Source organism: Haliotis rufescens, unplaced genomic scaffold (assembly GCF_023055435.1).
Source record: "Haliotis rufescens isolate VD_foot unplaced genomic scaffold, xgHalRufe1.0.p SCAF_25, whole genome shotgun sequence".
Lineage (NCBI taxonomy): Eukaryota > Metazoa > Mollusca > Gastropoda > Lepetellida > Haliotidae > Haliotis > Haliotis rufescens.
The window spans coordinates 1,668,262-1,682,807 of NW_025963946.1; the positions used below are offsets into that span (position 1 = coordinate 1,668,262).

Sequence of the window (14,546 nt, forward strand, 5' to 3'; positions counted from 1 at the left end):
TCAAATATAACAGGGCAAACAAACATGTCAGGTCCAATATAACCTTGTCTGGCCTTGTAATAAATCTGATTCCCCCTCATCCAGTCTGTCACTACAACAAGGCACCCACTGACCACACATGTATACAACCTGATTCCCCCCATCCAGTCTGTCACTACAACAAGGCACCCACTGACCACACATGTATACAACCTTAGTCCCCTCATCCAGTCTGTCACTACAACAAGGCACCCACTGACCACACATTTATACAACCTGATTCCCACATCCAGTCTGTCACTACAACAAGGCACCCACTGACCACACATGTATACAACCTGATTCCCCCCACCGAGTCTGTCACTACAACAAGGCACTGACCACACATGTATACAACCTGATTCCCCCACCCAGTCTGTCACTACAACAAGACACCCACTGACCACACATGTATACAACCTTAGTCCCCTCATCCAGTCTGTCACTACAACAAGGCACCCACTGACCACACATGTATACAACCTGATTCCCCCACCCAGACTGTCACTACAACAAGGCACCCACTGACCACACATGTATACAACCTTAGTCCCCTCATCCAGTCTGTCACTACAACAAGGCACCCACTGACCACACATGTATACAACCTGATTCCCCCACCCAGACTGTCACTACAACAAGGCACCCACTGACCACACATGTATACAACCTTAGTCCCCTCATCCAATCTGTCACTACAACAAGGCACCCACTGACCACACATGTATACAACCTTAGTCCCCTCATCCAATCTGTCACTACAACAAGGCACTGACCACACATGTATACAACCTTAGTCCCCTCATCCAATCTGTCACTACAACAAGGCACCCACTGACCACACATGTATACAACCTGATTCCCACATCCAGTCTGTCACTACAACAAGGCACCCACTGACCACACATGTATACAACCTGATTCCCACATCCAGTCTGTCACTACAACAAGACACCCACTGACCACACATGTATACAACTTGATTCCCCCCCATACAGTCTGTCACTACAACAAGGCACCCACTGACCACACATGTATACAACCTGATTCCCCCCACCCAGTCTGTCACTACAACAAGGCACCCACTGACCACACATGTATACAACCTTAGTCCCCTCACCCAGTCTGTCACTACAACAAGGCACCCACTGACCACACATGTATACAACCTTAGTCCCCCCACCCAGTCTGTCACTACAACAAGGCACCCACTGACCACACATGTATACAACCTTAGTCCCCTCACCCAGTCTGTCACTACAACAAGGCACCCACTGACCACACATGTATACAACCTTAGTCCCCCCACCCAGTCTGTCACTACAACAAGGCACCCACTGACCACACATGTATACAACCTGATTCCCCCACCCAGTCTGTCACTACAACAAGGCACCCACTGACCACACATGTATACAACCTGATTCCCCCACCCAGTCTGTCACTACAACAAGGCACCCACTGACCACACATGTATACAACCTGATTCCCCCATCCAGTCTGTCACTACAACAAGGCACCCACTGACCACACATGTATACAACCTGATTCCCCCCACCCAGTCTGTCACTACAACAAGGCACCCACTGACCACACATGTATACAACCTGATTCCCCCATCCAGTCTGTCAAATACAACAAGGCACCCACTGACCACACATGTATACAACCTGATTCCCCCATCCAGTCTGTCACTACAACAAGGCACCCACTGACCACACATGTATACAACCTGATTCCCCCCCATACAGTCTATCACTACAACAAGGCACTGACCACACATGTATACAACCTGATTCCCCCCATCCAATCTGTCACTACAACAAGGCACCCACTGACCACACATGTATACAACCTGATTCCCCCCCATCCAGTCTGTCACTACAACAAGGCACCCACTGACCACACATGTATACAACCTGATTCCCCCATCCAGTCTGTCACTACAACAAGGCACTGACCACACATGTATACAACCTGATTCCCCCCATCCAATCTGTCACTACAACAAGGCACCCACTGACCACACATGTATACAACCTGATTCCCACATCCAGTCTGTCACTACAACAAGGCACTGACCACACATGTATACAACCTGATTCCCCCCACCCAGTCTGTCACTACAACAAGGCACCCACTGACCACACATGTATACAACCTGATTCCCCCCCATACAGTCTGTCACTACAACAAGGCACCCACTGACCACACATGTATACAACCTGATTCCCCCCCATACAGTCTGTCACTACAACAAGGCACCCACTGACCACACATGTATACAACCTGATTCCCACATCCAGTCTGTCACTACAACAAGGCACTGACCACACATGTATACAACCTGATTCCCCCCACCCAGTCTGTCACTACAACAAGGCACCCACTGACCACACATGTATACAACCTGATTCCCCCCCATACAGTCTGTCACTACAACAAGGCACCCACTGACCACACATGTATACAACCTGATTCCCCCCCATACAGTCTGTCACTACAACAAGGCACCCACTGACCACACATGTATACAACCTGATTCCCCCCCATACAGTCTGTCACTACAACAAGGCACCCACTGACCACACATGTATACAACCTGATTCCCCCACCCAGTCTGTCACTACAACAAGGCACCCACTGACCACACATGTATACAACCTGATTCCCCCCCATACAGTCTGTCACTACAACAAGGCACCCACTGACCACACATGTATACAACCTGATTCCCCCCCACCCAGTCTGTCACTACAACAAGGCACCCACTGACCACACATGTATACAACCTGATTCCCCCCCATACAGTCTGTCACTACAACAAGGCACCCACTGACCACACATGTATACAACCTGATTCCCCCATCCAGTCTGTCACTACAACAAGGCACTGACCACACATGTATACAACCTGATTCCCCCCACCCAGTCTGTCACTACAACAAGGCACCCACTGACCACACATGTATACAACCTGATTCCCACATCCAATCTGTCACTACAACAAGGCACCCACTGACCACACATTTATACAACCTGATTCCCCCCACCCAGTCTGTCACTACAACAAGGCACTGACCACACATGTATACAACCTGATTCCCCCATCCAGTCTGTCACTACAACAAGGCACCCACTGACCACACATGTATACAACCTGATTCCCCCATCCAGTCTGTCACTACAACAAGGCACTGACCACACATGTATACAACCTGATTCCCCCATCCAATCTGTCACTACAACAAGGCACCCACTGACCACACATGTATACAACCTGATTCCCCCACCCAGTCTGTCACTACAACAAGGCACCCACTGACCACACATGTATACAACCTGATTCCCACATCCAGTCTGTCACTACAACAAGGCACTGACCACACATGTATACAACCTGATTCCCCCCATCCAGTCTGTCACTACAACAAGGCACCCACTGACCACACATGTATACAACCTGATTCCCCATCCAGTCTGTCACTACAACAAGGCACCCACTGACCACACATGTATACAACCTGATTCCCACATCCAGTCTGTCACTACAACAAGGCACTGACCACACATGTATACAACCTGATTCCCCCCATCCAGTCTGTCACTACAACAAGGCACCCACTGACCACACATGTATACAACCTGATCCCCCCATCCAGGCTGTCACTACAACAAGGCACCCACTGACCACACATGTATACAACCTGATTCCCCCCATCCAGTCTGTCACTACAACAAGGCACCCACTGACCACACATGTATACAACCTGATTCCCCCACCCAGTCTGTCACTACAACAAGGCACCCACTGACCACACATGTATACAACCTGATTCCCCCACCCAGTCTGTCACTACAACAAGGCACCCACTGACCACACATGTATACAACCTGATTCCCTCATCCAGTCTGTCACTACAACAAGGCACCCACTGACCACACATGTATACAACCTGATTCCCCCCCATACAGTCTGTCACTACAACAAGGCACCCACTGACCACACATGTATACAACCTGATTCCCCCCCACCCAGTCTGTCACTACAACAAGGCACCCACTGACCACACATGTATACAACCTGATTCCCACATCCAATCTGTCACTACAACAAGGCACCCACTGACCACACATGTATACAACCTGATTCCCCCCCACCCAGTCTGTCACTACAACAAGGCACCCACTGACCACACATGTATACAACCTGATTCCCACATCCAATCTGTCACTACAACAAGGCACCCACTGACCACACATGTATACAACCTGATTCCCCCATCCAGTCTGTCACTACAACAAGGCACCCACTGACCACACATGTATACAACCTGATTCCCCCATCCAGTCTGTCACTACAACAAGGCACCCACTGACCACACATGTATACAACCTGATTCCCCCACCCAGTCTGTCACTACAACAAGGCACCCACTGACCACACATGTATACAACCTGATTCCCCCATCCAGTCTGTCACTACAACAAGGCACCCACTGACCACACATGTATACAACCTGATTCCCCCATCCAGTCTGTCAAATACAACAAGGCACCCACTGACCACACATGTATACAACCTGATTCCCACATCCAGTCTGTCACTACAACAAGGCACCCACTGACCACACATGTATACAACCTGATTCCCCCATCCAGTCTGTCAAATACAACAAGGCACCCACTGACCACACATGTATACAACCTGATTCCCCCATCCAGTCTGTCACTACAACAAGGCACCCACTGACCACACATGTATACAACCTGATTCCCCCCATCCAGGCTGTCACTACAACAAGGCACCCACTGACCACACATGTATACAACCTGATTCCCTCATCCAGTCTGTCACTACAACAAGGCACCCACTGACCACACATGTATACAACCTGATTCCCCCACCCAGTCTGTCACTACAACAAGGCACCCACTGACCACACATGTATACAACCTGATTCCCTCATCCAGTCTGTCACTACAACAAGGCACCCACTGACCACACATGTATACAACCTGATTCCCACATCCAGTCTGTCACTACAACAAGGCACCCACTGACCACACATGTATACAACCTGATTCCCCCCCATACAGTCTGTCACTACAACAAGGCACCCACTGACCACACATGTATACAACCTGATTCCCCCATCCAGTCTGTCACTACAACAAGGCACCCACTGACCACACATGTATACAACCTGATTCCCTCATCCAGTCTGTCACTACAACAAGGCACCCACTGACCACACATGTATACAACCTGATTCCCCCATCCAGTCTGTCACTACAACAAGGCACTGACCACACATGTATACAACCTGATTCCCCCACCCAGTCTGTCACTACAACAAGGCACTGACCACACATGTATACAACCTGATTCCCCCATCCAGTCTGTCACTACAACAAGGCACCCACTGACCACACATGTATACAACCTGATTCCCCCCATCCAGTCTGTCACTACAACAAGGCACTGACCACACATGTATACAACCTGATTCCCCCCCATACAGTCTGTCACTACAACAAGGCACTGACCACACATGTATACAACCTGATTCCCCCCCATACAGTCTGTCACTACAACAAGGCACCCACTGACCACACATGTATACAACCTGATTCCCACATCCAGTCTGTCACTACAACAAGGCACCCACTGACCACACATGTATACAACCTGATTCCCTCATCCAGTCTGTCACTACAACAAGGCACCCACTGACCACACATGTATACAACCTGATTCCCCCACCCAGTCTGTCACTACAACAAGGCACCCACTGACCACACATGTATACAACCTGATTCCCCCATCCAGTCTGTCACTACAACAAGGCACTGACCACACATGTATACAACCTGATTCCCCCCACCCAGTCTGTCACTACAACAAGGCACCCACTGACCACACATGTATACAACCTGATTCCCACATCCAATCTGTCACTACAACAAGGCACCCACTGACCACACATTTATACAACCTGATTCCCCCCACCCAGTCTGTCACTACAACAAGGCACCCACTGACCACACATGTATACAACCTGATTCCCCCACCCAGTCTGTCACTACAACAAGGCACTGACCACACATGTATACAACCTGATTCCCCCCACCCAGTCTGTCACTACAACAAGGCACCCACTGACCACACATGTATACAACCTGATTCCCACATCCAATCTGTCACTACAACAAGGCACCCACTGACCACACATTTATACAACCTGATTCCCCCCACCCAGTCTGTCACTACAACAAGGCACCCACTGACCACACATGTATACAACCTGATTCCCTCATCCAGTCTGTCACTACAACAAGGCACCCACTGACCACACATGTATACAACCTGATTCCCCCACCCAGTCTGTCACTACAACAAGGCACCCACTGACCACACATGTATACAACCTGATTCCCCCACCCAGTCTGTCACTACAACAAGGCACCCACTGACCACACATGTATACAACCTGATTCCCCCCACCCAGTCTGTCACTACAACAAGGCACCCACTGACCACACATGTATACAACCTGATTCCCCACCCAGTCTGTCACTACAACAAGGCACTGACCACACATGTATACAACCTGATTCCCCCCATCCAGTCTGTCACTACAACAAGGCACTGACCACACATGTATACAACCTGATTCCCCCCCATACAGTCTGTCACTACAACAAGGCACCCACTGACCACACATGTATACAACCTGATTCCCCCCCATACAGTCTGTCACTACAACAAGGCACTGACCACACATGTATACAACCTGATTCCCTCATCCAGTCTATCACTACAACAAGGCACTGACCACACATGTATACAACCTGATTCCCCCCATCCAGTCTGTCACTACAACAAGGCACTGACCACACATGTATACAACCTGATTCCCCCCCATACAGTCTGTCACTACAACAAGGCACCCACTGACCACACATGTATACAACCTGATTCCCCCACCCAGTCTGTCACTACAACAAGGCACCCACTGACCACACATGTATACAACCTGATTCCCCCACCCAGTCTGTCACTACAACAAGGCACCCACTGACCACACATGTATACAACCTGATTCCCCACCCAGTCTGTCACTACAACAAGGCACTGACCACACATGTATACAACCTGATTCCCCCCATCCAGTCTGTCACTACAACAAGGCACTGACCACACATGTATACAACCTGATTCCCCCCCATACAGTCTGTCACTACAACAAGGCACCCACTGACCACACATGTATACAACCTGATTCCCCCCCATACAGTCTGTCACTACAACAAGGCACCCACTGACCACACATGTATACAACCTGATTCCCACATCCAGTCTGTCACTACAACAAGGCACCCACTGACCACACATGTATACAACCTGATTCCCCCCCATACAGTCTGTCACTACAACAAGGCACCCACTGACCACACATGTATACAACCTGATTCCCCCACCCAGTCTGTCACTACAACAAGGCACCCACTGACCACACATGTATACAACCTGATTCCCCACCCAGTCTGTCACTACAACAAGGCACTGACCACACATGTATACAACCTGATTCCCCCCATCCAGTCTGTCACTACAACAAGGCACTGACCACACATGTATACAACCTGATTCCCCCCCATACAGTCTGTCACTACAACAAGGCACCCACTGACCACACATGTATACAACCTGATTCCCCCCATCCAGTCTGTCACTACAACAAGGCACCCACTGACCACACATGTATACAACCTGATTCCCACATCCAGTCTGTCACTACAACAAGGCACTGACCACACATGTATACAACCTGATTCCCCCCCATACAGTCTGTCACTACAACAAGGCACCCACTGACCACACATGTATACAACCTGATTCCCCCACCCAGTCTGTCACTACAACAAGGCACCCACTGACCACACATGTATACAACCTGATTCCCACATCCAGTCTGTCACTACAACAAGGCACCCACTGACCACACATGTATACAACCTGATTCCCCCATCCAGTCTGTCACTACAACAAGGCACCCACTGACCACACATGTATACAACCTGATTCCCTCATCCAGTCTATCACTACAACAAGGCACCCACTGACCACACATGTATACAACCTGATTCCCCCCATCCAGTCTGTCACTACAACAAGGCACTGACCACACATGTATACAACCTGATTCCCCCCCATACAGTCTGTCACTACAACAAGGCACCCACTGACCACACATGTATACAACCTGATTCCCCCACCCAGTCTGTCACTACAACAAGGCACCCACTGACCACACATGTATACAACCTGATTCCCCCACCCAGTCTGTCACTACAACAAGGCACCCACTGACCACACATGTATACAACCTGATTCCCCCCATCCAGTCTGTCACTACAACAAGGCACCCACTGACCACACATGTATACAACCTGATTCCCACATCCAGTCTGTCACTACAACAAGGCACTGACCACACATTTATACAACCTGATTCCCCCCCATCCAGTCTGTCACTACAACAAGGCACCCACTGACCACACATGTATACAACCTGATTCCCACATCCAGTCTGTCACTACAACAAGGCACTGACCACACATGTATACAACCTGATTCCCCCCCATCCAGTCTGTCACTACAACAAGGCACTGACCACACATGTATACAACCTGATTCCCCCATCCAGTCTGTCACTACAACAAGGCACCCACTGACCACACATGTATACAACCTGATTCCCCCCATCCAGTCTGTCACTACAACAAGGCACCCACTGACCACACATGTATACAACCTGATCCCCCCCATCCAGTCTGTCACTACAACAAGGCACTGACCACACATGTATACAACCTGATTCCCCCATCCAGTCTGTCACTACAACAAGGCACCCACTGACCACACATGTATACAACCTGATTCCCCCATCCAGTCTGTCAAATACAACAAGGCACCCACTGACCACACATGTATACAACCTGATTCCCCCATCCAGGCTGTCACTACATGGAGCAGACAGTGTCAGTGTACCCACCTGGTGGCTCTGGGCTGGACTTTTGTTCATCCTTGACTGAGCCAAACAGAGTGTTGAAGTCTGTGTCCATCAGCGCCCCAATGTCCATGTCCACCTTGATGTCATCTTGATGCTGAGGGAAACAAACAAGCCTTTTCAAAACCACTTCACAAACTAGTGCCAAGGCTGTTCATAACGAGCTGTAGGTTATATGCGGTGAAATCTTCAGACATCAAGTAGGGACAGTGTGGCTCTTAACTGGCTGTGAAATTAGATTTGTTTCAATGTGAAAGGACACTTTGATCTCATGTAATATTCTGTAAACTTGTTTGTTGGCAGTGCCAGCTGGGACCCCTCACCTCATGCTTGATGCTCTCGTTCTGACTCTTGATGCTAGGGAGGTCCACGCTGTCTGCAGAGGGCATCATGACAGCGGGGGAAGACAGGAGGTCGCCACGGGAGATCAGTGTACACATGTAGGCATCGTGGGAAAACACGTCATGGCGAATCAGCTCAGAGAACAGGTGAATCAGGTTCCGGAATGCTTGCTTGTTTTCTTCAGTTGGATTTTCATCTAAAACAGTAATCAGACACACTTGAGGTAATGTAGTTGGAACATTCAGTGTGGTCTGTAAAGTAATGAAGACAATCAAGGCTATGCAGACAGGTTATGCAAGTGAGAGATGGTCTATGTGTATGATGACTCAATGAAATCGCCTTCATCCAGAGAAAGTGTGTGTATGAGTGGGAAGGTTGGGCTGTGAATGAATGTTGTTTTACATCAGTCAGCAAGAAATATTTACATTATGTATTCTTTAGAGTAAAAATATCATTTATACTTATCCTGACTCATTTTTTCTTTCAACCACCAAACCTATGTTCTTGAAAAAAATCTGTCAACCAACTTTTCAACAAACTTAATCAATTCAGAAAAATATGCCTGCACATCTATTTCGTTTATGGAGGTCAATACCCTCATGTGTACCTAGCACTGGGGCCTGGGTGTCGAGGAACTCCATCAGCAGGGACTGGAAGGCAGGCAGCCCCGGGGGAATCATCTGGTCCGAGCCGATCGAATCCTTGTCCTCCATCATGTCGGTATCACCATACTTCTGCAAAGTCCAAGTCGGTGTTTATAAGAAGGCAAGGATGAGTGTTGTTTTATGACAGCCTGTTAACTGTGAAGCCTGTACTGGATCACACGGAGAGTGACAGCTTGAGCAATGATGGATGCCCAGTGTCAGGGTATAAGCACACGATCGGACAAACACCTCTCCTCCATTGACTGACAAGGGTATAGAAAAAATATTGTGTCCACTCATCCATGTGGCCAGAAATTATTAACATCTAATATATTTTATATTTACTACTTATACGGCATTACAGGTACCATGCCCTTCTGTTTCCTGAGAAAACATGACAGGAAATGTCATCCCTTGACTAAAACTTGTTCCTGAAGTTTGAAGTTGAAACAGCATGCCCTCACCAACCAACATTATTTAAAAAAATTCTTTGGAAAACTTAGTAGAGATTTCAATGTGAAATAATGTGTCGCTCATATTACAAATTATTTTTTATGAATATATTTTTGTCATAAAATGCTGTCAGTATCGATCTGTACCTCTGATAACTGAGATTGTTTCTTGTTGACCTAACAGCGTCACAGTATTTACCTCTGCTCTGAGCTCATTCTGCCTGCGTTCCAGCAGCTTAGCTGCGACCACAGACCTATGATCCCCTGTGCGTTGTGTCGTCACTGCCCAGTCAATGAGCAGCTTGATGATAGGCTCGTCTCCCAACATTGGCTGAAATACACGAAAAATCTGCCATTAGCTCACTCCTATTTTTCTCTTCGGAACAATCTTTGCAAGTTCAACAGGGAACAATCTCATTAAAATCAGATCTTAGTTCTCACTATCGCTAAACAAAGATCAGAGGACATCCTATTACGGGTCACATCAGACCGACCTTGCGCGAATTTTGACCAACCAATGGAAGGACTAACAAGAAGTTGACATCTGCTAATCAGAAGGGAGCTTTCTTGTGCTTTAAGGCACTCAATTCAAATTGGCGACTACGCTTCGAAACATATTTTGACAAATTCTCGATGAAAAAATTGAAACCTGAACAAAAGAACATTTTGGAATGCCAAATATATGGTCTAGATTGTATGGATTCAGTCGTTAAACCAGTAACTATCGTTCGGAATACCCTGTGTTAAAGTTTTTGAGGTTGCATGAATCAAAATCACATTCCGACTGTCACTTTCATGATCTGGTAAGCGATGCTCTGATTGGTCAGATGAAAGGTCGTTCTGATGTGACCCCAAATGGGATGTCCTCAGATCTTTGTTTAGCGGCAGCGAGGACTGAGATCTGATTTTAATGAGATTGAACAGGGTAGAATGAATAATTTCAAAACAAGTAGGAAAACAGTCACATCAGTTCCTCACCTCATTGCCATCTTTGGTTTGGTTGATGGAGAATATTTTCTGGTAGAGGACATCAAATGAGTTGTTGACGTCGACCTTGTCAAAGTGGTGTTTGTCCAGGTTATCCAGTACATGGAGGACTTTGCTGATCACAAAACCTGCAACAACAGTACTCCATCTTGTCAAACAAAGTTTATCACAGTGAATGAGTGTGTGAATGCATGTTGTTTTTCACAACAATATTGCAGCCATATCCACAAGTCTGCAAATAATCAAGGCTGGGTGAGACATCACCCCTGATCAGGTTAATACTGCTACGACTCCTACCTTTGGCCGATTGTTGACACTTGTCTGATGACCACCGCACCTCGGCTCCCTTCCCCCGCAGTTTGATCTGGTGTTCCGAGGCTCGGATCTGGGCACGGATCTACAAGCATTGCCAACATATTATGACAAGGGAAAAGGAATCACTGATAAAAAAATATCTAAAGGCATGGAAGCAAGACAGCCTGTCAGCCTGTAAACAGTCAAGTCTGACCAGCCAAAGTACTTGTAGCAGCCTGTCCACAACCCAGTCTGGCCAGACAGAGTACTGGTAGCAGCCTGTCCACATCCCAGTCTGGCCAGACAGAGTACTGGTAGCAGCCTGTCCAAATCCCAGTCTGGCCAGACAGAGTACTGGTACAGGGATGTGAGCAGGTTTTGCTGAAAAAAGAGGAAAAGTCTAGGGGGGTCTGGGGGTATGCCCCCCCAGAAATTTTTAAAACATTTGATTGCATTTTAAGCAATTTCATGCAGTTTGGACAACATTCACACCAAGAAATGTAATAAGTCAATAAGTAAAATAAACAAGATGGCAGATGCAGTAAAATTTTGAAGTTAAATCAGTACTTTAAAGAAATCGGGCATAGCTTTCGCGCACCTGGCTACCCGCCAGGTCTGGGAGTCTATACTGCCATAAACTTCAATCCCATCCCCCAGACACAAGGACAACTGTCACAAGTGTGCAATGTCTGACCCTTTCCCCATGTTGAAGCATATTGAAAAAAACTTAGCTTGTACTTACCTTTTGATGAAAAAAACAAAACTCCATTGCAAACATAAGACATTAATACAATATATATCCCCATGACATGGGGTTTTGGACGCTGAAGAAACATTCATAAATTTCTTGCTTATCACATGAACAACTGTAAAACATCTCATTCACTTACAGGCTAAAAGACAACTTTATCTTAAAAACAAGCCATCAGCTGACTCTGTGAGTATTTACAATTTCTGTGTGACGCCATGCCCCACGTTATAGTGCAAGTATTCGTGACAGAAAACGTATGATGTCCGAAAACCTATGCTGTGAAAGCTCCGATCGAAAAAAGGACAATCCGCGCCAATTGTCCGGTTTTCGATCATATTTTTCGGCGTGTTTTTTTTTAAATTTTTAATAATTTTTTCCGCGGAAGATGATTTTTTCCGAGGACTACTGTTTTAAAAAACGCGATTTTCCGCGTTTCCGCGGAGATTTCACATCCCTGACTGGTAGCAGCCTGTCAACATCACAGTCTGGCCAGACAGGGTACTGGTAGAAGCCTGTCCACATCCCAGACTGTCCACATCCCAGTCTGGCCAGACAGAGTACTGGTAGCAGCCTGTCCACATCCCAGTCTGGCAGAGTACTGGTAGCAGACTGTCCACATCCCAGACTGTCCACATCCGTCTGACCAGACACAGTACTGGTAGCAGCCTGTCTACATCCAAGCCTGGCCAGACAGAGTACTGGTAGCAGCCTGTCCACACACATCCCAGTCTGGCCGGACAGAGTACTGGTAGCAGCCTGTCTACATCCCAGTCTGGCCAGACAGAGTACTGGTAGCAGCCTGTCCACATCCCAGCCTGTCTACATCCCAGTCTGGCCAGACAGAGTACTGGTAGCAGCCTGTCCACATCCCAGTCTGGCCAGACAGAGTACTGGTAGCAGACTGTCCACACACATCCCAGTCTGGCCAGACAGAGTACTGGTAGCAGCCTGTCTACATCCCAGTCTGGCCAGACAGAGTACTGGTAGCAGCCTGTCTACATCCCAGTCTGGCCAGACAGAGTACTGGTAGCAGCCTGTCTACATCCCAGTCTGGCCAGACAGAGTACTGGTAGCAGCCTGTCTACATCTCAGTCTGGCCAGACAGTACTGGTAGCAGCCTGTCCACATCCCAGTCTGGCCAGACAGAGTACTGGTAGCAGACTGTCCACATCCCAGCCTGTCTACATCCCAGTCTGGCCAGACAGAGTACTGGTAGCAGCCTGTCCACATCCCAGTCTGGCCAGACAGAGTACTGGTAGCAGCCTGTCTACATCCCAGTCTGGCCAGACAGAGTACTGGTAGCAGCCTGTCTACATCCCAGTCTGAAAGACAGAGTTCTGGTAGCAGCCTGTCTACATCCCAGTCTGGCCAGACAGAGTACTGGTAGGAGCCCTTCTACATCCCAGTCTGGCCAGACAGTACTGGAAGCAGCCTGTCTACATCCCATTCTGAAAGACAGAGTTCTGGCAGCAGCCTGTCCACATCCCAGTCTGGCCAGACAGAGTACTGGTAGCAGCCTGTCTACATCTCAGTCTGGCCAGACAGAGTACTGGTAGCAGCCTGTCCACATCCCAGTCTGGCCAGACAGAGTACTGGTAGCAGCCTGTCCAAATCCCAGCCTGTCTACATCCCAGTCTTGCCAGACAGAGTACTGGTAGCAGCCTGTCGACATCCCAGTCTGGCCAGATAGAGTACTGGTAGCAGACTGTCTACATCCCAGTCTGGCCAGACAGAGTACTGGTAGCAGACTGTCCACATCCCAGTCTGGCCAGACAGAGTACTGGTAGCAGCCTGTCCACATCCCAGTCTGGCCAGACAGAGTACTGGTAGCAGACTGTCCACATCCCAGCCTGTCTACATCCCAGTCTGGCCAGACAGAGTACTGGTAGCAGCCTGTCGACATCCCAGTCTGGCCAGACAGAGTACTGGTAGCAGCCTGTCCACATCCCAGTCTGGCCAGACAGAGTACTGGTAGCAGACT

The 14,546-nt window shown here is 48.3% G+C and overlaps 1 protein-coding gene across 3 annotated transcripts in view; it reads right to left on the bottom strand.

Moving 5' to 3' along the window:
* The window catches only part of LOC124141404 (mediator of RNA polymerase II transcription subunit 12-like protein), a 61,325-nt gene that overhangs the window by 34,733 nt on the left and 12,046 nt on the right, over positions 1 to 14,546 (bottom strand). For all 3 annotated transcript variants that reach the window (XM_048402240.1, XM_048402242.1, XM_048402243.1), the window contains exons 11-16: positions 11,818 to 11,917; positions 11,512 to 11,648; positions 10,733 to 10,864; positions 10,045 to 10,171; positions 9,419 to 9,633; positions 9,081 to 9,192 (exon numbers count right to left, since the gene is read on the bottom strand). In XM_048402240.1, coding sequence (XP_048258197.1) covers positions 9,081 to 9,192; positions 9,419 to 9,633; positions 10,045 to 10,171; positions 10,733 to 10,864; positions 11,512 to 11,648; positions 11,818 to 11,917 — 823 coding nt within the window. The remainder of the gene's footprint in view (positions 1 to 9,080; positions 9,193 to 9,418; positions 9,634 to 10,044; positions 10,172 to 10,732; positions 10,865 to 11,511; positions 11,649 to 11,817; positions 11,918 to 14,546) is intronic.